General features: G+C 43.8%; 2 protein-coding genes across 2 annotated transcripts in view; one reads left to right on the top strand and one right to left on the bottom strand.

Moving 5' to 3' along the window:
* The first annotated feature begins 6,200 nt into the window (after positions 1 to 6,200).
* On the top strand, positions 6,201 to 25,026 carry LOC311010470 (docking protein 3-like). The gene is made up of 7 exons (XM_084004977.1): positions 6,201 to 6,335; positions 11,769 to 11,847; positions 17,562 to 17,695; positions 17,778 to 17,888; positions 18,732 to 18,801; positions 20,006 to 20,172; positions 20,802 to 25,026. Exons 1-7 carry the CDS (start codon positions 6,279 to 6,281, stop codon positions 21,702 to 21,704), a joined length of 1,521 nt encoding a protein of 506 aa, XP_083861103.1. The 5' UTR covers positions 6,201 to 6,278; the 3' UTR covers positions 21,705 to 25,026.
* The window catches only part of LOC311010476 (uncharacterized protein), a 126,665-nt gene continuing 113,423 nt past the window's right edge, over positions 11,854 to 25,095 (bottom strand). Inside the window, exon 2 of the mRNA XM_084004986.1 lies at positions 11,854 to 16,403. Within this exon, the coding sequence (XP_083861112.1) occupies positions 13,457 to 14,485 (1,029 nt within the window). The 5' untranslated portion in view covers positions 14,486 to 16,403 and the 3' untranslated portion in view covers positions 11,854 to 13,456. The remainder of the gene's footprint in view (positions 16,404 to 25,095) is intronic.

Below are 25,095 nucleotides of genomic sequence, written 5' to 3' on the forward strand. Positions count from 1 at the left end.
CACGCTCTCTCAGTTAAACTTCGTTGGGTGCCAGATTTGTATAGCATTCCAGGCAAAAAACAGGCTAAGACACATTGTAAACAGGCATTAATATGTAGCCAAAAAAACACCCAATCTGGCAACACCAGCCGCGAGTGTCGCACCGCCGCATACGTCATCAAAACAAAAAACAGCATGGAGGCGACAGCAACGTGAAGGGGACAAAGTACCAAGGAGGCGTCGTATTCTCGTTTAAAGGAGTTTTATGACAAGGTCGTGGTGAGGATGGGACAGCAGCAAAGTGTTAAAGCAACAATGGGGAAATGCTGTCCCCTCAATTTTAATGTAAACCCTGGTTGGATAAGGATTTAAAAAAAATGTTAAATGTGTGTGGATAGTGATAATAATTGAATGGTATTTTTTATTTATTTCAATTATGTTACAAACTTGACAAAAACGAAACTAAAACCACAATTGAAATGTAAATACAGCAAACAGTCAAACAGGAAGGAGGAGCTGCTGGACCTGAAGCCGGTCAGTGAACGATTCAATTCAATTCAATTCAATTCAATTTTATTTATAGTGTCAAATCACAACAACAACGTGCAGAAGTGGACGACGCGTTTTTTGTAGTCCATTATTGTAGTTTCTCCAGCACAGATGCACATCAATCAGCGGTGCCGATCATCAGCTGTCAATCATCAGCTGCATTATAATGACTCAGCTTAGTGAAAGTCCGGTCGGATTCTCTGAGCACTGCGGTCATCTTTTCCTAAATCCTTTTGAGTTCTCCTTCCAACTTTCCTTAAACCGGTGACGCTTTCTCCAGAGGTCAAGGAATAGGAGTTAGGACCTTATTTTTTGACTATTCGACTGCACCCCTATACTACAAAGCGAGTTCAACATACCAAGGTATCTTTCAGTTATCCAGCTTAAGTAACCCTAACAAAGGCAATCGGAGATAAGCGATCACGAAGCTGGTTATCAACTCGTTAAGTCAACCCAGGGTTTCCCTGTGGAGCTATGTTGAGCGTGTGCTTGACCAATCACAAACATGTGTTAGGGTTGTAGCAGGGGCAGATTTGGTTATCAACAGTTAATTATTAATGTCAATATGATTATCGATATTAATAATTATATTTAATATATTATCATGATATAATCATGAATAAACGGGGCACCACCCTGGGATCAGGGAAAAGATAACCTAAAACTGTATTCAGTCTCAATATAAAAGGTTTTATACTCACATGCCAAGGATCGTGATCATTGGCATAGAAGCATAAAAACAATCTAACAATTAAAAAGGCGTGAAATTCAAGCACTAGCCTTCACAACCTGCTGTTATCCAGTGACATATACACAACAAGCACAAGAGACCGCTAGTTATAATATAATAAGAATGATTAAAATCAGTAATAATGATCTCAATCAATAACACTGCAATTAACAAAGCCTTATTACCTAACTACCTAACACACAAAACTAAGCTAAACAGAAGGAGAGACACACGTGGAGTGTGTGTGTGTGTACGTGCGTGTGTGTGCGTGTGCGTGTGTGTGCGTGTGTGTAGAGAGAGAGAGAGAGAGAGAGATATGGCCGGGCGCGACCACCAGATGGGGCTATTCCTCACAGCGTTCAGGGGCGGAGCCACTGACGTCCGATAGGATCGCGAGAGGGAGAGAGCGAGAGAGAGAGAGAGCGAGGGGTGGAGCTATGTCCTTAGCGTCCGGAGCTGGAAACAGCTGGCGGAGGATATGTGCGGGGTGGCGAATGTGTGTGTGTGTTAGCGGGAGACAAACAAAGAGAGAGGAAGAATGCGCGCAATATTCTAAGGCTCAGGAGGCGTGTTTACTATCACACGGGCGCGTGAATGAACTGGCGTCCATTCAACGGGACCGGTCTCTTAACTGATAGTAGACGCTTACCGAGCTCGCGAATATGGCTGAGATTTAGTCACAAACACCGTTACAGAAATCAACCCAGCGGCGTGGGTACACAATCAGCATTCAAATACAACACGGAAAGCAACAGACTCGGCGGTCCGTGATCAGAACTTAAAACACGTTAACAAGAATTACAAGCACATCCTACACTATCAACTTATGTCTCTGCCCAGACTGCTAGCCTCTTACTGGTGTCGTTGCGTAAGCTGCGAGTCCGTCCTGGCGATGACGGCGTTCCGTAACGCGGCGGCGGTAGTTCGTGGGGCCCGGCGTCAGCGGGGGACGTGATGAGTCGGCTTAGTCCAGAGGAGAGCGGAGCCTGTTTCCTCTCGTTGATCAAACTCGAATAAAGAAAACAGTTCGTGTTTCTTTCTTCCGCGGACGGCAATATAATCGCGGCTTGGGGATTTAGTCAGCTTACTTCAGACAGCGTCTGGTAGCTGGAAGGCAGGAACCGGTTTGGTTCCTCTTGTTGCTGCGGTGTGCTGCGGGTCGTGTCCACCTCCTGTTGGTGGAGGGGTCGCCTCCCGTGGCAACGTGGTGTTGCAAGGGAAGCGCGTTGGAAGAGACGCGTAAGAGTAAGAGTAAGAGTAAGAGAGTGTTCTTAAGGTGGCGCTGGTTTATATAGTTCACGGCTGCTTCCGGGGACCCCCCGGGGTTCCCTGTGGTTGTCAGCCAATAGGGCACCAGTTGTGTGACGTTGCACTTCGCACTTACGTGAGAGGTGAAACTAAAATGGCGGTGTAGTTTTTAATCCCATTTGTCCCTTTGTTCTGACCGCATGTGTAGGCTTTTGTAGGCCGCATCGTGTAGTCCTACTAGTGAGGTCCCAACACATGGATCAGTCTACGGGCAGCAGAGCGGCATATTTCATGTACGAGGAGCAAACCATAATCTTATAGAAATGCGAAGAAGTTAATATAATACAGGTAAAAGGCAACAGTTTCATCTGCCAAATTCAGGAAGGGCAGCTGGCAAAACTCGCCAAATGTGTGAATGCATAAGTCGTATTAATAGTATGAAAGGTCCCCTATTATACTGTTTTTCATCTATTCAACACAGCTGTCAGAGGTCCAACGACACTGGATTCAATATGCATTGCCCCAAACGCATCCATGGTCCTGAATTTCAGCTGTCTAAAAGTTGCTCAAATGAGCTCTGCTGAGAACAGGCTGTTTCTGTGCCTGCACCTTTTAATGCTAAGGAGCTCCGTCTGTCGTCGCCTACTTGGAGAGAGACGGAGAGGAGGCCGCTTACGCTAGCAGTAGCATGCGCCAATGTTTACCTGGATGTATCGCTATGGCTCGCCTATGTGGCTCAGGTGAAGTTGCTGGGTCCCGTATGGTTGGGACAGATCCTTTAGCAGTCCAATGTGAAGTGGTTAGCACACACATACAAGCTAACACGGACCGTAGCCGGCACATTGTCATTAAAAATTATACGCAACCACTGTCTCTTCTGTTCTTCTGTAGCTGGGACAGAATATAAGCACTTATGTTGATTTATACAACCAACAACAGAGCAATCTGTGTGTCTAGCTCTGAGCAACAACATTGTGAAACGCCGCTATCTCACTGCTGTCTCACCGCAGGACACACCGACCTTCACCTCGGTGATGAATGCCCCCTCTCGGATGTCTCCTATCATCAGAGGAGTTCGGCCTATGCAAATGACTCCCTTCATTATGTAACGACCAGAGCTGAATCTGAACAGCCTGTAGGAGCACCGTTGTACCAGTCAGCTGGCTGAAGAGACCATGCATGCAGGAGTCGCTTGTTTTCCTCATTCTGGGAGTTGACAGGCTCAGGGAGGACCAGTTTATAGGTGTAGAGACCAGAGAAAACCTGTTTATCATAATATCAATCCATCCATAGTCTACCGCTTATCCTGTATTCAGGGTCGCGGGGGGGCTGGAACCGATCCCAGCTGTCATTGGGAGAAGGCAGGGTACACCCTGGACAGGTCAAAAGTCTATCACAGGGCCAATATGTAGAGACAAACAACCATTCACGCTCACATTCACACCTACGGGCAATTTAGAGTAATTAATTAACCTATATACTATAAAACTAATAATAATATGATTGCCCCATCATAAGGGAACTACTAGAAAAACCCAGGGTTACCGCTTAAGTTACCTCGCTCAGCCCAAATCCTGCTTCGTAGTACAGGCCTCTGGGCCCTCCAATTTCCGCTAATTCACCTGAGAGTGAGAGCAGCTGAGATCATGTTTGCTTGCTGTGGTATGTTCCTTTTTAAATATGTCTAAAAGCATGATTTTAATTATTAAAATGTCCAATTAAATAGTATTAGAATGCATTATTAAAGGTATTAGTTTTTCTAGATTTTGCATGTTCATGAGGGATTCTTATTGCTTGGAGTGATTGGATTATATGCACATCAGCCAAGAAGCCACTTTTAAATGGGTTCTTTAGTCCTTTTCTAAAATAATATTACTTTTTTATAGATTCCAGTCACTTGCAACAAGCCAGGACTTTTAGAGGAGCCGAACATTGTTTTTCCCATGTTATTAGGTTTTAGTGTACTTCTTAACTGTTTTATTTACTGGGCCATCCGTTATTTTCTGTGTGGGGTTTTCTGTCATGTCGGGGGGGGGGGGGGGATATAGTAGCCATCTTGCATGTGTGTTTTTGTAGCGTGGTTTAGTTCAATTAGCTTGCTGGGAATAGATCAATTTGAGTGTTTTTAGAACCAGTTTGATTTGGTTCATGTCTAGTGGTGGGTTCTTTTATACTTTACCTATGTAGCTGTTTGGTGACAACTTTCCTGATTAGGCTCTACACGAACCACCCTTGGCGTGCAGTTCAGCCCACATTGGTTACTTTTCATTTGGTTTATTTCTTGATTTGTTTTTCATTGTAATGGTTACTCAACCCTTCCCATAGTCCATGGTCTTGCTGTTTGTTCTGATTCTATCCAGGATAAATCAAATTTATATTTTTGTATACGCGGTCTCTGGTTCCAGTTTATTCTGGATTTTATATTAAATAGCACCTGGTCACATGATGATAAATTGTCTTGATCATGCAGTAGTTAAGGACAATCTACAAAACCATCTTTATCTTAGCATTTATTCAAAGAGGCCATAAGGGCAATCTTCATATTGGTCAATCACTCTTGCGCCTAAGTGGGGAGAATCAGGATCGATCCAGATCCACATGGCAAGATGTTGTTGCCTATGATTGAGGTGTATTTTTCTGCAGCCACTGGTTCAACTGCAATGAGCCTTTGAATTGCTTTGTGTTACATTGCAGTCCAATACAGCACTCCATAGAGTTGATTTAGAATTTGTCAACAACACGATACAATGGCACATTTAAACAAGGGTGAATTTACTACACCGGTGCTGTACTGAGTTGCAGTCAATAATGGGCAATTGATTTTTATTTTACTGATCAAAGCAGAAGTCTTGTCAGAGAAGAGGAAGCATCCTTGTTGAAGCTTGTGTCAACTTGCATCCTTGTTATATTTAGAAGTGACCTTTCCTCCAGCCTGGTGATATTTTGCATAATTTAAACTCAAAGGCAGCATTACTGAAAGTAAAGCTAACTGTGAGAATGTGGAGAAAACATCACATTTCTGTTGTATTGTACCCTACTGTATAACATTATATTGTTAGTAATTAAAATGTTGCTTGTACTGCATCTTTAGGATAAAAAGTGCTTTTCAGTAACATCAACACAGAAAACAGGAATAACAAGCATACAAGAATAAACGTACAAAAGCAACGCATAAGAACACAGAAAGCATACAGTAAAGGAGCTGCTCTGTGACACATTTTCTCCACACTTTTATCACTTTTTTCTCCACAGACCTATTTCAAACATTTGTGAAATAGGTCTAAAATAGTCCAGAAACGATTGGGGGGGGTTAAACCTAAATACAAGCTGTCTTAAAGTGATCAGGGACTCACAGGTCTGTCATAGTGACTACAGCAGCGCCAATTGACAAGTAAGACCTCTTGAAAGAATTGTGTTGAACAGTGTTTGTGTTTTTGCTCTATCAACCAAAAATCCTTACTATCATAAAAACGTGTGTGTGTTTGCGTTCATTCATCATGTTTATTAATGCATACAATCTCTAACAGATGTTTCAATGTGTATGTTTAATATATATAAAACCACAAGCGCATGTCCTGCTCACTTTTGGGATCAAGGCTACACCTCTACGTGTGGAGCCTCTGTGTATCAGGTGAGGATCATATTTCAAGAATGTTTCACTGGAGTCCCGCCCTCACTCTACTATTCACCAAAGGAAAAAAAAGAAAGAAAAGGAAACCTCACACGTCTTTTTGAATCCAAAGGTCAGAACTGAAGCACATTTGCTTCCCAGATGGACTCTCACACCAAGACAGGGAAGGTTTACCTCCAACCACACAAAGCTGGAAAAGTGAGTACATAAGAGATTTAACCTTAGCTGTTTTCCAAGAGCATGCATGAGCCTGATATGACACAGCCTTGTTTTGTAGCAGCGGATAATAATTGCTTTGTGTTATGATTACAGAAAAATATAATCATATCAACCTCATATGAACATTGTAATGAAACTGAATTGAAGCAATAGTAAATAGAAAGATAGACATAAATATATTATAAGCTATTATTTTGTCCTGGTTTTGCTCAGATTCCACAGTTAGCTCTGAGGGAAGAGCTGGATTGCATATGAACAAGTTGAAACAGAACACGTTTTCCACATTCCTGTGCAGCACTGACAGCGGTGTGCTCATGCTGTTTCCTATCACTGCAGAGACTTCAACCTGAAACTCAACCATCACACTTATAACCTGAAACCATATAGAAATGCAAAGTGTCCATTGCAAATAATCTGCTGTACATGATTGAGTACATGAAACATGAGGTGCTTTGAGTAAGAATATGTAATATATAGTCCTGTAACATTTGTCCCTTTACAGCTCTGTTAAGTTCATAAAGACAGCCACACATTCCCTCTTTTCTTTTTAAGGAAAGACTGAAGTGATGTGGATTTGCGTATGAGTGGAAACCACAGAGAGTACGTGATTAATGTTTACCTGTCTGCGTCACATGTGGGAGGGTTGAAACTGACAATCCCATTCACAGGGAAATGGTTTAGGTTGGGGTTGGTGCATGTGTTCCAGGAGCAGAAGGTGGACTTCATGTGAGAATGTTTTATTCATCATTTGTTGAGTCTGTTCTCACTTTTTCTATGATCTGCTGGTTTGGCAATCTCAACCTCGCTAATAAAAACAGACTAAGTAGCACCATTAAACAGTGCCGAAAGATCATCGGCATTGACCTTGAAGATCTAGGTCAGGTTCATCAAGCCAGGTGTGCTCGGAAGGCAAAGGCCATACTAGCAGATCCGGAACATCCTCTGAACAAGGAGTTCAGACTATTACCTTCAGGAAGGAGGCTGGCTTTTTCTAGGAAGGCCAGGTCGAATAGATACCTAAGATCGTTTGTTCCATCAGCTGTTAAATATCTGAATCAGCTGTAGTTGATGATTTGGTGTAACTTGCAGGTTACAAGTTTTTACGATGTATTCTGGAAATTCTCATACTGTTATGTTTTATTTTTATAATGTACTTTTATTTATTTACTATTGCTTTGTGTGTTGTCTGGTGTGTTTGTTGTGCTGACCACTGTTGTGCACTGACTTGCCCCTTGAGGGACATTAAAGCTTATTCATTCATTCATGTAGAGGAGGAGAAAAGTATGTGAACCATCATAAGCTTGAACTAATATATGTGCCATAGATATATTCACATTGCAGCCAGTGTTATCCTGATCTGTCATAACGAAGGTTACCATATTGAAACCATAGTTCTATAAGCACAGCCTGAGCCATCTCCTGGGCTCTATGAGTATTAGGAACTGTTCTGTATTTATGGAATGGACCACCGGAGGAAAATAGGGAGGGGGGATTATGTCTTAATATTCTTTATTGAGGGTGGGTCACCCAACAATTTTTAGTTGGGGGGGTTCCTCAGCTTTTGTCATGAAAATTGCAACATTTCAAATTTACTATAAAAATACATCTCAGCAATAAATTAATTTGTTTAAAGTTTTTTTTGCCTTGTATTGCGGGAGGACAGCGTGAGAGGGAGACATGCTTTAAAAGAAGACTCAAACCTGTAACCGCTGCAGGGAGCCTCGGTAGATGGGGCTGTAACTCTACCACTGAGCTATGAGCACACTTAACACATTCATTTAACCATTTAGATCTAGTAGTGCCCTCATGATGCGATGTCATAATATACGACTATTAACGTCACTCAGTATTTGTGATGTGACAAATTGAGTTGATAAACTGTCCGGGGGGGGGGGGGGTCATGTTAAAATAAATGATATTGCATGAAGTGACCAGAGGTCCAACAATCCCTCCGGTGGGTCTTAAAATAAATAACAAACAGTCCCTTAACCTTTTCCAATCACGAGCATGCATTCACCCACCACAAATTTGCAGTGTAGCTGGGTGCCAACCCAAATATCCATGGATCCTATAGTATATAATGCAGTCAACATTGCTGCTTGACATTTTCACCCATCTCAGCACAAACGGATATTGTCCACAGTGGAGAAGTAGGGATACATAGCCAAGCAACGTATATAGCTGGTATGTATGTAACTGGTATGTATGTAACTGAACAGAGAAGAACTATGGTCTAACCCTGCAGGGCTCAAAGACAAGCAGCAGACACCCTGTACACCCCAATACCCAAGTAATTAGGGAGTATGCAGCACACATCACACCCTTTTCTGGTTCATTCCAGATGTTCAAACCTGGACATATCCCAACATATCCAAGATAAAACCGTATGAGTGTGTGCAGATGCCAATGGCAGTGTGTACCTAAAGGCTTGGGAGATGTACTCACAAAGCCAGTCCTACAGCCATATCTTGGATCAGGTTTTACCAGCCAAACCATCCCGAAACACACCCAATGGCTCTTCAATGCAATTGATGGTGGCAGTGAATTCAACATAACATGCCTACATATGAACTGGACATAGCTGGCCCTTTTCTGCATGGGGTGGAAGCCAAAAAGAAGCAGCTTTATAATACAAATTAAAGAATTGCTGAAGTTATTGGGAACAAAGGAGGGATTTGGTCCTAAGGTAGGCCTGCTGAGGTCACCACGAAGCAGCAAGCAGGTGGGCTACACTGAGAGAAGTTTACACATTCTTAGCCAGGTCAGTGCAAACAACGAAGCTGTCTTGAATGACAATGCCTTAAGAGAGGAGCACTCCAGAGGCTTAAAGGGAGACACGCATCACTGCACAGTCCCAACTGAACAGAACAGTGGATCTAGCGTATTTCTTCGCACCTGCATTGGAACCCAGAGCACATTGCCATGGAAAAGGCAATGGTGGAACCTATTCTAGCCACCTGGATGGTCTGCACCACTTGTAGTTATAGCCCAACCCTCCTCAACACTTCCCTCTCAGGAGCCAGTCCTGGAGAAGATGGCTCAGATTGGGCAGCATGCCTATTACACCTGCCTCTTGAGAGAGAGCACCCCAGACCTGCTCTCAATCCCCAGGGGTAGATTGTTCTGCTGTGCCAGGCAGTACCATAGCAGACAGTGGGTATCAGTCCACTTCCGCTTTCCCATCCTGGGAATATGGAGAGTCTTCAGAAACAACAGGGGCTCTACAATCCGGAAATGGGTAGTGGTTTCCTCCCTGCCAGTTGATGCAGGGGTTGTTAGACCTCACCAACATGTGCGTCTTCTGTATAAGAGGCCTGAAGTGTTGAAGGGCCAAGAACACTGTAGCTGGAGGAGGTTGTTGCATTGAGCCCCCATTGGGTCCATACATCCCTTACTACTTTACCCAGACATATCCCTCCCCACCCTGTCAGGTACGCATCAGTAAACTGTCTTAGCAGCTGTGTTCCCTGCAACATGTGTGGTCTGCTCTAATAAATCTCTTAAATCTCTCCAGCTGGTCCAGAATGCTGCAGCTCATGTTCTGACTAAAACCAGAAGAAGGGATCACATTTCTCCTGTATTAGCTTCTCTGCACTGGCTGCCAGTAAAATCCAGAATAGAATTTAAAATCCTTCTCCTCACTTACAAGGCTCTTAATGGACTGGCACCATCATATCTTAAAGAGCTCATTAAACCCTACTGTCCTCCTAGAGCACAACGCTCTCAGAATAAAGGGTTACTTGTAGTTCCTAAAGTCTCCAAAATTAGAACAGGGGCCAGAGCTTTCAGCCATCAAGCTCCTCTTCTGTGGAACCGTCTTCCGGTTCTGATTCGTGAGGCAGACACTGTTCCCACATTTAAGAGTAGGCTTAAAACCTTTCTCTTTGACACCGCTTATAGTTAGGGCTGGCCCAGGTTTGCCCTGAGCCAGCTCTTGGTTAAGCTGCTATAGGCCTAGACTGCTGGGGGATTATAGTGGCACACTGAGCCTCTCTCTCTCTCTCGCGCGCGCGCTCTCTCTGTGTATGTTCCCCCGGAGTCCCTGTGCTCTCTTGCCTAGCAGGTCTCCCTGGGCCGTGGTGGAACCTGATCCGGACTGCACCGATGTTGTGGTCTTGTTTGCCTCTTACCGCCAGTATTTTTAATTAAAGTAATTGACTAAAATCGGCATCTCTACTGTCACTAACTTGACTACTCCCGGGATCACTCCCGGGAGTCTGGCTATGCTTTCTGGTCCAGCAGAGTCCACTGAGGTCCTGACCGATGCAGACTGCTAACTGGCCTGATGCTGGAAACACCACATTGTAGTTCCACCTGCCCGCTGTGTGACTGCTCAACTACTCCTGCTTTCTGGTCTACGGCGACGTGGTTGGGATGGATCCATCTCGGCGTGGCTGTGCCTGCTGCCATGGACTACTACTGTTGATACTATTGCCTCTGTTAATACCACCACTACTGTTAATGCTACTACTACCATACTACCAACACCAAATGCAGTTGGAACCCAAGGGCCTGGGCTGCACGAGATTTCTGCTTAAAAGCCTATTAAGGCCGTTTTTTCTCGCCACTGTCGCTGTAACGCTTTCCCCTGGGTGATGTTGGGAATTTGAAATTGTGTTGACTCTTGAAATTTTGAGCGTATTCTAGTCCTGCTCAATGTGTTAAGTGTCCTGAGATGACTTCTGTTGTGATTTGACACTATAAATAAAATTGAATTGAATTGAATTGGGGACCCATGCTATTGCAAGTCATTCTGCATGTGCAGGAGCCCTTAAACCCCAGCACCAGCATGATGATTGATTTCATCACTACTTACTCTGCCACAGTTGCGCAGGGCTGTCCTTCTGTGGTCTGACAGAATGGCCTGCAGTCTGAACGGATCAAGCACAACCCCTATATACTCTCATATACTAATCTGTTGGTGTGGCAGGGTCCTGCTCCCCCTCCTAACGGCAGATATGGCTCATTAACTTCAGCAGGAGGGTTGGCAGCAATAGCCCAAGACACCCCGCCACAATGTTCATCACAAATGAGAAGCACAGTGATCATCAGAAGTGGGAAGACCCGCAGTAAAGATGTTGGCTGATATCCAGGGAGCTGGTGTCTCAGCGGGGATGACCAGAGGCAGCAAAGGAATATCAGTGGCAAGAGCTGGGACTTTGACGCCAATAAATCTCAAGCTCCAGCTTGCTCTGGTTGCAGCAAAGCATCACGTTACAGTGTTGGAAGTGATCCCACTGCTGTCGGCAGACAATCTTGGACAGTGCTTGGCAGACTCTTTGTTGCTGTTTCCGAATGCATGCTTGTGAGGAGTGTATTATTCAAAGAGTTCTGTAGAGGGTGGAGCCTATGTGACTTCCAATGAACATCCACTTACTCTGTCATTAAGCATATCTCGCTCTCTCTTCTCAGAAATGGAAGCCGGTGTGGTTGTCTCTGTTTCCCCCCAGTAGCAGTGGAGTGGGTCGACTGGAGATCCAGGATATGGGAGGTAAAGTTCCAACAAATCAGCACTTAAGTCTCATTTTATACCAATAATTTGGTGAGTACAGTTATTTTCATATAGTACTATACCCTGATGCTGATTTTTATGGTTCAACCACAGACTGTATATAAGTAAGGTACGAAGTCATCGTGACATCACCCATTGGTTTGTGAATTATGGTCATGAAGCCTTGAGTTGGCATTTTGGCCGTCATCATCCCGGAATGTTTGCAACCAGAGAACAGAAGCGACCATATTTAGACTGTGGAGGAGCGACAGGTGGATCAGGTGAACAGCACACCAAGCAGCATTTGAATTCTACCATGAATGACACATATGATGTTTGTCAATTTAAAAGATCATTTTTGCAGTCAAGAAAGTCTCAGTTTGTTTGATCTCTCATCTCACTCAATGTATGTCACCAACACAACCGTTAGCTTGGTTTACCAGCTAGCTAGCTAGCTAACTTAGCTATGTTCCAGTAATCACTAATGTAACGTTATTTTACCTGATGACTTTTATCCAGCGACTCTTTTTATCGGGAAGAGAAAGAACAAGCAAGAGCTGTTGTTAGTGTGAGTAACGTTACATCCTGGGACCGAACACAAAGGTATCGTAGATTGAGAGAGAGACGCCACTTTTGACACTTTTAGAAGTCATCTTTCTAATTATATATTTTCACAGTCTTATTCCAACAGTTATATTACAAAATGTGACTTTCTTAGCATGTTAAATGATCATTCATCGTATGTGTAATTCATAGTACAATTCAAAGTGATCAAAGATTGTGTCTACCGTACATATTTTTTCCAAGGTGAGGTCCCATGGTGGTCCACTTGAAGGGGGCAGGACTTGACCTCTATATAACTTTTTCATATCACGTCATGGGAAGTGAAACATGAAGCCATATGAAAACAATGAGCAAGGGGAGATTGTGACAGTCCCTGTCATGGGAAACAGCCCACAGGTGGATGCTGGGTGGTGGATGTGTTTGAGATGTATACAGCAGCCGGGCGAGCAGCAGCAGCAGCAGGAAATGAGCACTGAGTTTGACAGCTTAAATAGAGCCTAGAATTGGTGATGGTGTTATGTAAGCACAGCAGATGCATTTGCACGATGCAGCTCCTGTCGAGTTATCGGTCTGATGTTGCATGCAGGACAGGCTTTTACACACATATACATATAGTACGTATTAAACGATCTAAGGGAAAAAAACAGTTTTTGAGTTTTGGAATAATAAACTGAATTCTGTACCCTTTCGATACCGTAGCCAGCACCCATGGGTCTGACACTTTTTCGACCCAGCTATCGAGGCACAGCTGGGAGTGAGCCTCGACGGCCGTCCTCACACCCCTGAACCTCTGGGGGGGACGCTTCCTCTGGGGTACATCCCTAGCAGGAGGACGGGGCCGAAACCCGTGCCGGCGTTGTGTCGCACCCCCACTAGGGTTCGAGAAACCCACATTCAGCCGCCTGCCATAATCCCACTGGGCCCCAGAGGGCTGGTGTGGAGGCTGGGAGCTCCTTGGCTTATACCTGGCAACTGTGGTCCTGCCAAATGCGCGCTGGACACAATATCGTGCTTGGCGAGACTGTTCAGCTCTATCCAACAACCCCTAGGAGCCAGGATGAAAGACCTGGCCTGGCACAATTGGCATGTTTGTGAGCTCTTTCCGGATATTTTCCGGCAGAGACGTCTGTGCCAACCATATCTGCCTCTGTGACATCATGGCTGATGACATGGCAGAACCAACATCCTTTGTTAGCTGGGAATGAATGACAAGAGTGGAATCAATCAGGTTCATAGTGTCACGGTCCTCAGGATTGGCTGTTCGCCTAAGAGCTGCCAATAAAATGGTAAGTGCATTGCCTAACCGAGCAGCCCATGTCACAGCACTGTACGTCCGACACACCAGCCTGTCGGTCTTGTCGCACTCCTTTACCGGACAGCTTGGGCCTAGAGATGTTAAGGCCGCCATCTCCTGCTCGACTGGTGGCATATCACCCAAACCAGTGTCTGGTGCATACTGGACCTTAGTGATACTACGGCAGCCTGCATTACATTGAGGGGCCCCACTAGGGGCGCTCCATGCCTTTCTGAGCATTTGCAAATAATCCCCAGTCACAGGAACAGACACTGTTTGCTGGGGCCGAGAGATGCCTGCCCACACTCCATCCACTGGAGCAGGAACCTCGGGTGGGACATTAAGTCCCACAATCTTTGCTGCACTCATCACCTTGGAGATGATGTCCATGGTAGAGGGTTCACTTTCAGCCATGTTGCTGAGACCGGAGCTCCCCTCAACTTGTGAGGAGTTAAACTGATCTGACTCAGCTGCTGCGCCAGACTGTCCACTACCTCCAAAAGGGGAAGCTGGCGCGAAGAGAGAGAGAACATCTGGATGATAACTGTTCCCCTGCTGATAGGGCGGTAACTTGTCAGGAGAGGAACCCCTTGAATCTCCTGGCTCCGACGCGATCCTTGTCTCAGGACGTTGGGCCTCAATTCTACTCAACCTATCAGACAAACCACGTATGGCAGCTAGGATTTGAGTCTGAGTGTCGGGCTGCTGGCTCTGGTCACCCAAGTCCTTTTCGGCATAAGCTGGGCTATGCAAAGGCTGGTGAGCATGTCTCTTACCCATGCCGTGCCTCTGCCTATGGTCAGGCGCGCACTCATGTCTGCGCTTCCGGGAATGCTTTCTGGCAATGAGTCAGCCTTCACTCAGTGGAGGCTGCACTGCCCCCGGCCGAACAGATTGCTCTGTTTGCCTGGCTCTCCGGATGCGTTCCTCCACAGACAGTTCGACTGCCACTGAGCAGGGGTTCTCAATGTCCTCCAGCAAATGTGCCATGCCCAAGCAAGAGGGGCATTCACGGTGGCCATCAGAGGGGTCCATAGCACCCCGACAAAATCGACAGGAGTGTGAGGCCATCACTCCGTTGTGGTCTTGTTTTGTTATGTAAACAGACAGTGGTACCCAACAGCCACGGATGGCTGAAAAAGGGCTAACTGATAATAAGGCTGCTCTAAGCTGGCCACAACCACTTAAATTAAAAAGGTGAAACAAATGCAACTCACCCACTGTATTGCCCACCTACTGCGAACAGGAGCTAGGGGCTATGCATTCAGTGCTGAATGCTACTATTAGCTACTGAGAGGGTTGTAAGAAAATGAAATTGTTTCCAGTATATACAAATGAGAACAACTAAAAAAACAGCCTATTACAGGCTAAAAAGGGGCTGCATTCAACAGGTTTCACTCCCCCACACGCTGTTTGCGTAGACGGCACCCGTGTTAACACAGCTTCTTCTTCATTGGTGTTTAATGGCAGTCGGCGTATACCCAGCTGTTTCCGTGACGCGAGTTTCATGCCAGCATATGAAAAAGTTTCGCCGATTTTTTATAAATGTTTGTCGACCTGATAATATAAGCATTTATAAAAAAATTAAGCGAAATCTTTTCATACTCTCGCATGAAACTCGCGTCACGGAAATAGCTGGGTATACGCCGACTGTTGTATTGGAAAACTCAAGACAAAGTTTATATTGCACTTTTCACCTGTCCCGTCACAAGAGCTATTAATTTAGAACTAGTGACTGATATGACAACTGAAAAGTTCCTACTGGCATTTAGACGCTTTGGGCCCTAGTTTCGTAGACCAGGCGCAGTCAGCTTTCAACGCACCTGTGCCGCACCTACGGGGTGTGTCCGCCTGGACTTTGCAAGTTTCGTGCACCGCGCAGGCTCGTGCAGGCACGCCTCCCGTCTCGCCCACCGGCGCAAGTGGGAAAGAGGGAGGAGAAGAAGGCGTGAGTGGGAGACGAGGAGGAGACGAGGCGTGGACTGGGATTAATACAGCCGATTCAGATCTTCACCAATCAAATGAGCTCCTCTCCTCACCTTTAATGCGTTAGGGGAGGTTCAGTGCAAGTTCCGTCATTTGACAACCCGATGACAGAAGCAGCGCCGCCGCTCCCACCACGCGCATCACGCGCTGTGCGTGCGTATCATAATAATAACAATGCCCATATTATAAAAAACAGGAGAGAGAGAGGGAGATGTTTTGGTCCGAGAGGCTGAGTTTCCGTTACGCGTGCCATCTGCCTTTGATCTGACGTCAGATGTGACGGGACAATCTATATAGATATAAATTCACGTGTTTATTCAATTAGTTGCATTAAATAGTGTTTGTTGTGATTATGTATTGCATTTGAATGTGCCTGGAACTGTGGAAACCTGCCTGTGAGGTCTCGGTGACGTGTGCGCACTGCGCGCCGTCAGCCAAACTTCCACTCCGCCAGCTGTGATTCGCATTGAATGAATGGACTTTATTTACGCCTTGCGCCGAAAGTAGACCAGGTTGGAGCTGGCGAGCTTTCAGCGCAGTCTCGGCGAGGCTTATTGCCACGAAACTTCCGCTACGCCAAGCTGAATCTGTGACGCCTCCCCCTACTGCGCCACCACACCCATCTTGGCGCAGGCGATCCACCAAACTGACGGTGCGCAAGGCTGCGCGGGTCGAAACTTGCATTGCGCCGGCTCCGCCACCCTGCGCCGCCCTGCGCTGCGCCACGAAACTAGGGCCCTAAGTGTCACGCAGAGGATTCTGTAAAACTATATATTCAGACAATGCAAAAACATTCAAAAGAGCTGATATGGAACTGAATATATTGTGGAATTCCCTATTTTCAAAGGAAATACAGGAATTCTATACAGAGAAACGAATTACCTGGAAGTTCATTGCAGAAAGAGCCGCTTGGTGGGGCGGCATGTGGGAGAGATTGGTAAGGTCGGTGAAGACTTGCCTGCGCAAAGTGATTGGAAAAGCATCTCTGAGGTACGAAGTAATTGAGACGCTTCTGACAGAAGTGGAAGCAGTTGTCAACTCTCGTCCTATCACTTTCACTCACACAAGCAGCGAGGAACCTGTCCCTCTAACACCCTCACACTTTTTGATAGGTCAACGTCTGACAACACTTCCCTCAACTGGCAACGCAACAACAACAGCACCTAACCCAAATCAAGATCAGCTGAGCAAAAGGTGGAAATACAGACAGCAGATTATCAAAACGTTTTGGACTCAATGGAAGAAGGATTATCTCATGGAATTGAGATCAGCCCATTTCTCCTCTTCTGTAATGTGGTCTTAATCAATGAGGATAAACTGCCCAAACATCTTTGGAAAATGGGAAGGATTAAAGATGTTTTTGTGGGAAGAGTTGGAAAAGTACGTTCTTGGCTAGTTATGTTACCTTCCAGGATAACCATGAGAAGACCAGTACAATTACTGTATCCTCTTGAACTGTAAATGATGAGTTGACTGGAGTCAGTCTCATCGGCCGGGAGTGTGTTGCAACTTCAAGGTGACTAAAACCATTGCACCTTCATCACAGTGACGTCATTGCAGACACGTCTTATCCTCTATCAACTGTGACTAAAGGGGGTGGGGTTACACATTGCATGAATGAAAATGTTTGTTAACTGCTGTCATGCAGTCAGTCTGAAAAGGAAATTAAAATGAACGAAAAAGCGCAATCCTGATTCTGTCTTCACTGAAAATGATGTCTTGCAAAACAGGTATCAGACTCCCTGACAGGGCAAATGGTGTGCTGCTGCACTGTAGGTCAGTTTGCTAAATGTTAGGAGTCCTGCATTTTTTAAATGATTCGTATTATAAGAATGTGTGCTTATTTTCCTATCCATGATGTTTCCTCCAGGTGGCATTGCTGGAGGTGATCATTTAGTTGGGGTCAGGAGACACTACCAGTCTCATGCTGACAAGAAGCTGGTCCGACTGTCCGAGCTGATCAGTGTCCTCAGACTCCCCCCAAACGCAGAGGCCTGTCCCATGGTCAGCCTTCCTGCTTGTTGATCATGTTTGCATGTATCAGCCAGTTACAAATACTACAAGCTGCTGTCTGTGTTGTCTGCAGGAGAACATGTCAGCGTTCTGTGTGGAGACACGGGACAGAACGATGGTGTTTGCCGCCCTCAAGGAGGATTGCATCGAGTGGGTAGAAAAACTGTGTCAGAGCACGTTTCAGGTGAGTTAGACACAGAAGGGATTGTCAGTACGTTCAAACCTGTTATTCCAGGCCTTGAGTACATATTTGCAGCAAGTGTATGTATCGCTTTGTAGACAATGCCTGGTCTACAGGCATTTTCGTCATATTTCACAGAGACAGAAACTGGAAATGGGAGAAAAGGTCCCAAAGCTGGAATCGAACCAGGGATGTTGCAGTACAACCATTTGTGTCCCAATCCAGCGGCCACATCCTTCTGAGTTTGCATTTGAAGACTTTATGCATCACAGCGCCCACGAAAAGGCTGTCCCATTTCAAAGACTCCTTCAAATGCAGCCCAGAGAAATGTAGCCTTCTTTTACTGGATTCAGAGGATCCACCTGATGGATCCCTCATCATACCAACTACTCAACATTGCGTCATCAGCATTGGGACAGGGATACAGGAATCCATTCACCTGAAATATATCATGTGCCAATGGCTCCGGTGGTGAAGCATATCCTCCACCAAAACAAAAATATAATATATACCTAAAATATGATATCTGGCTCCATTATCAAATCAGAGCTAGTGATGTAATATTAGATATTGAGAAATATTACTTATGTTGTGGAGGTGGATGGGTCCTGAATAAAAAACATGCATGAACCATACTTCCAATTGAAGTAGGTTGAAAGTTGTCCTGAGCAATACAAAATATATACTTTTTCTAATTAATGTCCCTGTATACAAATCAAATCAAGTTTGTGAATATTTCACAAACTGCGGTGAGGTTGTATTGTTGGTAATGCGACGTGTGCTGTAAGCACTCAGCTGCAGGTATTCTTTTCTATTTTACCAACTCTGTGCTTCTGTCTCTCTCAGAAAGGTGCTGACTCAGGCTCGAATCAGCTCCAAATGCAGGAGAACCAGATCTACGCCTCAGCAGATGAAGGTTTATCATCTGTTCCTATGCTTTTATCTTCTTCTGTGTTTCATATTTCTGCTTCCCTTCTTTCACCAACCGACATTTAAAACCATCTGTTATTGTAACGCTTATCTTTTATCTCTTGAGCTCTTGTTGCCCTGATGATTTGAAGATTGAATATGTTGATGGTAAAAGAAATGTAAATGCGTTGAAAAAGCGTGGTAAAGTGGCATAACAAAGTTCTCCATCAATATTCTTATTCTAATAACTTCTTACTTTGTGTGCCATTAATTTGGGACTTGAGGGAAACTTAAAGGTACCCTGAAATATGAAAGATATGTTTGTGTTCACAGTTTCTCACCAAAATGCCTTGTGTGTTTTCCAGGGCTGCCCACTCGAATTAATCGATTAATTCAATCGATTAGTTGACTAAGATAATTTAAATCAATTACGCATTTTAAATGCCTCTACATACTGCAGAACTTATTTCCAAAAAACGTATACTTATACTTCTCCCCTGCCTTTGTTGGAGCACTGCTATCAACTGTTGATCAGTCGATTAGAGTGAAACTGACAGCACACCCTGTTACATTTCAGTTAACAGTCTAGTGACTTCTTTCAAACAGCCCAGTGGTGGAGATGTTTACTTGATCTATATGGACCATCATGATTTATCAGTTGGAAGCCACGTTGTGAATTTCAAGAACTTAAACTGGTTTAAACAACTTTTGAGAAGAGTTATGGCTCCAGGTAAAAAAAAAACACAGTCACTTTTCTTTTAGAATTTGTTTTCAGAATGAATGCTTAATTTACTGGTGCCAGAATAAATCAACCAGATTATTTGTAAATTATTTCTTATTAGCTTGTTCTTTCTATTCTCTTGCTTGTTTATAACGAATAAACCTGCATTAACTTTACTGTTGTTGAAGTCCATCAATATTAGAAAAAACAAACAGAGCCTCTCTTAGAAACACAGCTCCATAGCACAGATATTGATATGAAACTCTACAGGGCACTTTTGCTTACAAAAGTGCTTTCACTGCTTCCCAATGATAATGTGGTACACTCTGCTTTCCCTCTGTTCTGACACCGACATTCTAGTAGTTGATTCTTGGATTATTAAGGATTGCAAAATGATGTTGTCACTCTATTTAATAGTATGTTTGGTTTATGGGATTAATTTCTGCCAACTGCAGTACTTTATAGTAATGACAATGAAGATTCTCCTCAGAGTTCATGGTGGTGATTCAGAGAACCGACGCAGCGACACGCTGCGACCTAAAGGGGTCGTACTGGCTGCAGGTGGGCCGAGAGGCGCTGCTGCTGAGAGAAACACAGACAAAGAGCATTGTTAGAGAATGGCCTTACGAACTGCTGAGACGATACGGAAAAGATAAGGTAAGGTTTAATATCATGACTGACTTCCTATGCAACTGCTCATACTGGTCCCAGTAAAATCACTTGTGAAAAAATGTTTTATAATATATATATATATATATATATATATATATATATATACATATAATATACTAACAAAGAAATGTCTGGAAATATATTAAACATGTATTAACATCACACTTTTAAGTATTTTTAAAACTTTAACACACTTTAAAATAGTTGTACTATCATACATTATGCTCAAAACGTTGTTGTAACAATGCACAGGAAGCATTAATTAATTGGAATAAGCCAGAAGTATAAATTAGCATATTATTACTGAGAATATATTCATAGTATGTTGCTTGTATATTAGCAAGACACTAAATAATAAATAATTAAATACATTTTTAATGTACTCGTAGCACAAACAAGTTTATTTCATGAATCAATCATGATTATTACTCCATACTTGATGTTGTTCTATTTTACCACATCAAAGTTTAATAAATACATTTCACATTGTGCAAATACACTTTGTAGAAAATGATTTCTTCCAAGATAGCGAACTTCAAGTCAACTAATCATCAAAACAAAAGAATGTCTTTTTCACAAGCGTGGTGATGTGCCTCTTTGTTTTTTCTTACCAGCTGGCCTTAACCATTGAGGCGGGTCGACGCTGTGAATCTGGTCCTGGAACATTCACCTTTGAGACACAGCAGGCTGAGAAAATATTCTCCCAGATTCAGAGGACCATCAAACGGAAGTCTTCAAATGTTACTTCAGGCAACCAAAACCAAGAGGATGAGAAAGTTATCGTAGTCAAAACACAGGCTCATTCCCCGCTGCCCAACATTCTGGCTGTGACCAGTATGGCTGGCATTCTGGAGAACACACAGAGGGGAAGTAAATCTGCTGCTATAGAAGACATGATTGGATCACCGGTGCAGCCTGCTCCGATCACCCTCATGCCTCTTCCACTGGTCCCCACACATGACAGCCACTCTGGAGGTCATCTTTGTGGCCAATCAGAGGCTGTATATGCTGACCCAGCTGATTGCATCCAATCAGTACCAAAAGCCCAGACCCCCATAGGTCTGTATGTAGACCCTGCATGTGTTCTCCCGCTCAAACCCCCCATTTCAAGAGAATCTGGCACTCCCTCTCCCATCTCCAGTGCTCCCTGCTTTACCCCATATCACCCGGATCCAGTCTACTCGGAGGTGTACGACAAAATCATTCCAGACCAGGATAAACAAATTGGCTTTCAGAGCAAAGAAAAAAACAAGTGTTTTGCAGATGATGAACCCATTTACACTGAGCCTGTGAGCAAGAAGGTGGAAGTCTCTCCTAATAATGAAAGCAAACCAGATCAGTTTGCCCACCTTTATGCTCAAGTCTGCAAAAAAACGTCATCATTGAGTCTTCCTTCGTCCCCTAACACAAGCCCTTCCTGCTCTGCTTCCTCTTCCTCTCTTGCTGCCAGTATCAGCACTACGGACACTGACCAGTCCCTTGATGATGTCATCTACGAAAACCTGGGCATCATTTAATGTTCCATCCAATGCTGTTGGTTTTGTGTACAGGGACACGAATTGTCCATGTTTTTTGTGTCGCCCAGCATGAAAACAATCCCAATGGAAAGTCATGGTGGAAACACCAACTAAATGCAGTATTAAATATTATGGTGTGGGGGGTGGGAAGGTGGATGGGTCGAACAACACTGGACTTTCAACCGTGACACTGGTCTTCAACACTACATGTCTGATCCGAGAGTTCATTCATGTTGCCTAAACCAGTACCTAGATATCTTAAGGCCAACTATGATGCTTTTCTAACCATAACTAAGAGGATTTGTTTTTGCCTAAACCTAACTTTCGTTTTGCTGCATGGCAGCCTGATTGGCATGAAAAACAGCAGTGCAGGCAGGCGGCAACCTCTGGTTCTGAAAAGTGAAGCCAAAGCAGAAGTGCCTTACAATTTCATTCTCTCGACTGGCCATCAGGGGGTGACTCCTCTGGTTGACTTGATATACTCAGTAAACATCATGAACATGAGTTTATGGTCCCCTTCTGTAGTTTCAAGTCTTCTCCAATCCAGCATGATGTTCATTTAGTACATTATGGTCCATTTAGAGTCCAACAGACCAGAAAGCAGGGGATGATTTAGGGGCGGGGCTACCTTGTGATTGACAGCAGTGCGCTTGTGTTTAGGGCAGGGATGGAGGGCACAAAAAAAATATTTGCATCGGGGCCTATCACCAAAAAACAAAAGCTCTAATTCATGACAGCAGTGCAACAGTTCAGCATAGACGCAACGCTGCTTCAAACACACCACTTGGGTTTAGTCAGATCTACGCTATTGATTTCACTGATACTGAAAACATTAGATTTTGTCTTAAAAAAGTATTTTTCCATTTGTTGTATTTGCCGTTTCTGTGCGTACATTGAAATTGAATCCTGGCGGCGCCACTGATTGACAGGTCGCTACCAATGCAATTAGCTACCAAGATGACTTTAACACTTTTAAGTTGACCGCTCAGTCCTAAAAGTTCTGTGAGTTCTGGTCTATCAGACAGAGATGAGGAGCAGCCTACAGTGCTGCTAAGCTCACTTCTTTCTAAGGGCCTGTCCACATGAAAACGTTTTCAGTGCATAAACGCAGAAGTCTTGTGCGTTTCGCCCCGCCGTCCATACGAATCCGGCGTTTTTTGAGGCGTGAAAACGCACTTTGTTTGAAACCAGCTCTCAGGGTGGAAAAGAAAAAAACGGCATCCCTCCGTTTCGTGATCGTTTTCGTGTGGACGGCGAAAACGAATACGCTGACATCATCGCCCCGCTCCTCGACGCTCGAGGCTGACTTCTTCCCCCGCGATGTCTCGTAACAACAACAACAACAACAACGGCGGCCTCTGTGCTCGTAGCAGATATTCTGCTCGTCTGTACGACGGCGTATCAGGGCCACTGTATGAAAAAAAAAAACGGAGCCGAGAGAGGGGGGCGATATTTCGGGGAAAAAGCTACTTTATTACGATGCTAACAAAAAAACGCTAGCTAACTTCCCATGAATGTAGGCATTTATTTGTCTAATTAATCCATCCCAACGTGTGACAACGCCTCGTCAAGGTCCTTAGGGTGACGGCTGTTGGTGCTTATTGTTGATTTTATTTATACGAGCCAAATTGTCATCTTATGGGTGTTTATTGATCGGGTGGTCTGGTGGATATTTAGCCGTAGCTCTCACGTGTTGCCACAGCAACGGCAAACATCCGGTCACGCTCCGTCGCTTCCTTTGCATTTTTGTAGCAGAAACAGCGCCACATATAGGCCTGGAATATGTACTACTTAGTCGTTTTCAGTGGATTCGTCTGGACGCGGATTTTCTTGAAACGACGCCAAGGCAAAACAGAGAAAAAAAGTTTGTTTTGCTTTGTGTGTACGGGGCCTAACTCCACTTCCAGAAAAAAATGCAGTTTTCAACTTCGTAGTCTCACGTGACATGATCCCCTCTGAAGCCACTAAAGGCTTTCCAGCTTTTTCCTGTTTTGCAGTAATACTTCCTCATACTTGTGGACGTTGGATGTTGACATGTAAATGCAATTCCCCTTTAAATAAATACATTAAAAATGTTTTTAAACATTTTAAAAAGTTTTAGACAGATGATATTTATACCCATTTCTACATCATAGTATTTTTCTAGTGCCATAAAATTGACTTTATATATACTGTATATATGGATGTGTTTGATAGTTTGCTTACGATGTTTGTTGTCATATTTGTTTTATGTCAGATTGTTCTTCATTAAGCTGTGTATAGTCCTCCCTTTCTATCTGAGGGACGTAAATGGTACCACTAACACATACAGACCCCACTGTATATAACTTTATTATGCATGTTTTTACTAAATGTGTTGGTCAAAAGGCATTCATAAAACCCAAACCAGTTAAGGAAAGACTATGTAACAACCATGTAAAAATAATAACACATCATTGGTCATGAGCAATAAAACGAACTGTTGGTCAATCCAATATTGCTTTTTTGCAGTGGGTTTTGCTGCTACAGCCTTACGTGGTCTGGCATGAGCCCAGTAGCTTATGGTGGCTTGTAATGAAATGTTTGCAAACTTCACACAGAAAGGCATTACTAAGTCAGTTCACAAATTCCTCTCGACTTTCACCAAGTATTTTCTGTGACAGTGGCTGCTATTCGGCAAAAGCAACAATGTTTTACTGATGGGCAGGCTCATTGACAAGCTTCAGTTCCAGCAGCTCCTCCTTCCTGCTGTTACAACCACCCTGCTGTCAGTAAATCAGCACTGTTCATTCACACATGGAATATGAGTTAAACTGTTCAATATCAATATTCCCTATGTGCAATAATGTGAATTTAACTGTTGAGTTATATGTTGCTATGTTTACTTGATATTTATAGGCCTATATTGCTTTTTTAACTGATGCTTCTCGTTATTGAACCAACTCTCCCATTTACTGCTGTAACACTGTAAATGTGGCACTGTGTGTTTTAAAAGAAAAGAATATTAACAAACTACTGTCTCTATTGCCCATAATATTATACCACATGGTACTCTAAAGGAATGTGTTCTATGTGAGTGATATTAGTCAGCCTCATCAGCAGAGGGCGCTCTAAGCTTTACACTTGCCTGCGGATCAGTAGCTGACGCCAGTAGAGCCTAGAGCCGAAGTAGAAGTCTGACCTGTTTTCATTTCGAACAGGAAATAAATGTGTTATTCCAAGAGAATTAATATTTGTTTATGTTGATTATGAATGTTGTTCATAATCAATAATTTTTTTTCTGTATTTACATTTCATTGTATTTTTAATTTTAGTTTCGTTTTTAAAAAATGACTGAAAAAGAAATACAAATTCATTTAAATGTAATTGTTATCACTGTCCACTCACATTTATCAACACAATTCCAATTACT

The sequence above is a fragment of the Eutrigla gurnardus genome, assembly GCF_963514095.1.
Source record: "Eutrigla gurnardus genome assembly, chromosome: 3".
In the NCBI taxonomy this organism is placed as follows: domain Eukaryota; kingdom Metazoa; phylum Chordata; class Actinopteri; order Perciformes; family Triglidae; genus Eutrigla; species Eutrigla gurnardus.

What these genes read in the sequence shown, in the direction of transcription:
- LOC311010470 (XM_084004977.1), top strand. Translation starts at nt 6,279, where the DNA reads ATGGACTCTCACACCAAGACAGGGAAGGTTTACCTCCAACCACACAAA. An exon ending in GGAGATCCAGGATATGGGAG is followed by an intron (nt 11,848 to 17,561) that starts GTAAAGTTCCAA and finishes TGTTTCCTCCAG; the next exon opens with GTGGCATTGCTGGAGGTGAT. An exon ending in TGTGTCAGAGCACGTTTCAG is followed by an intron (nt 17,889 to 18,731) that starts GTGAGTTAGACA and finishes TGTCTCTCTCAG; the next exon opens with AAAGGTGCTGACTCAGGCTC.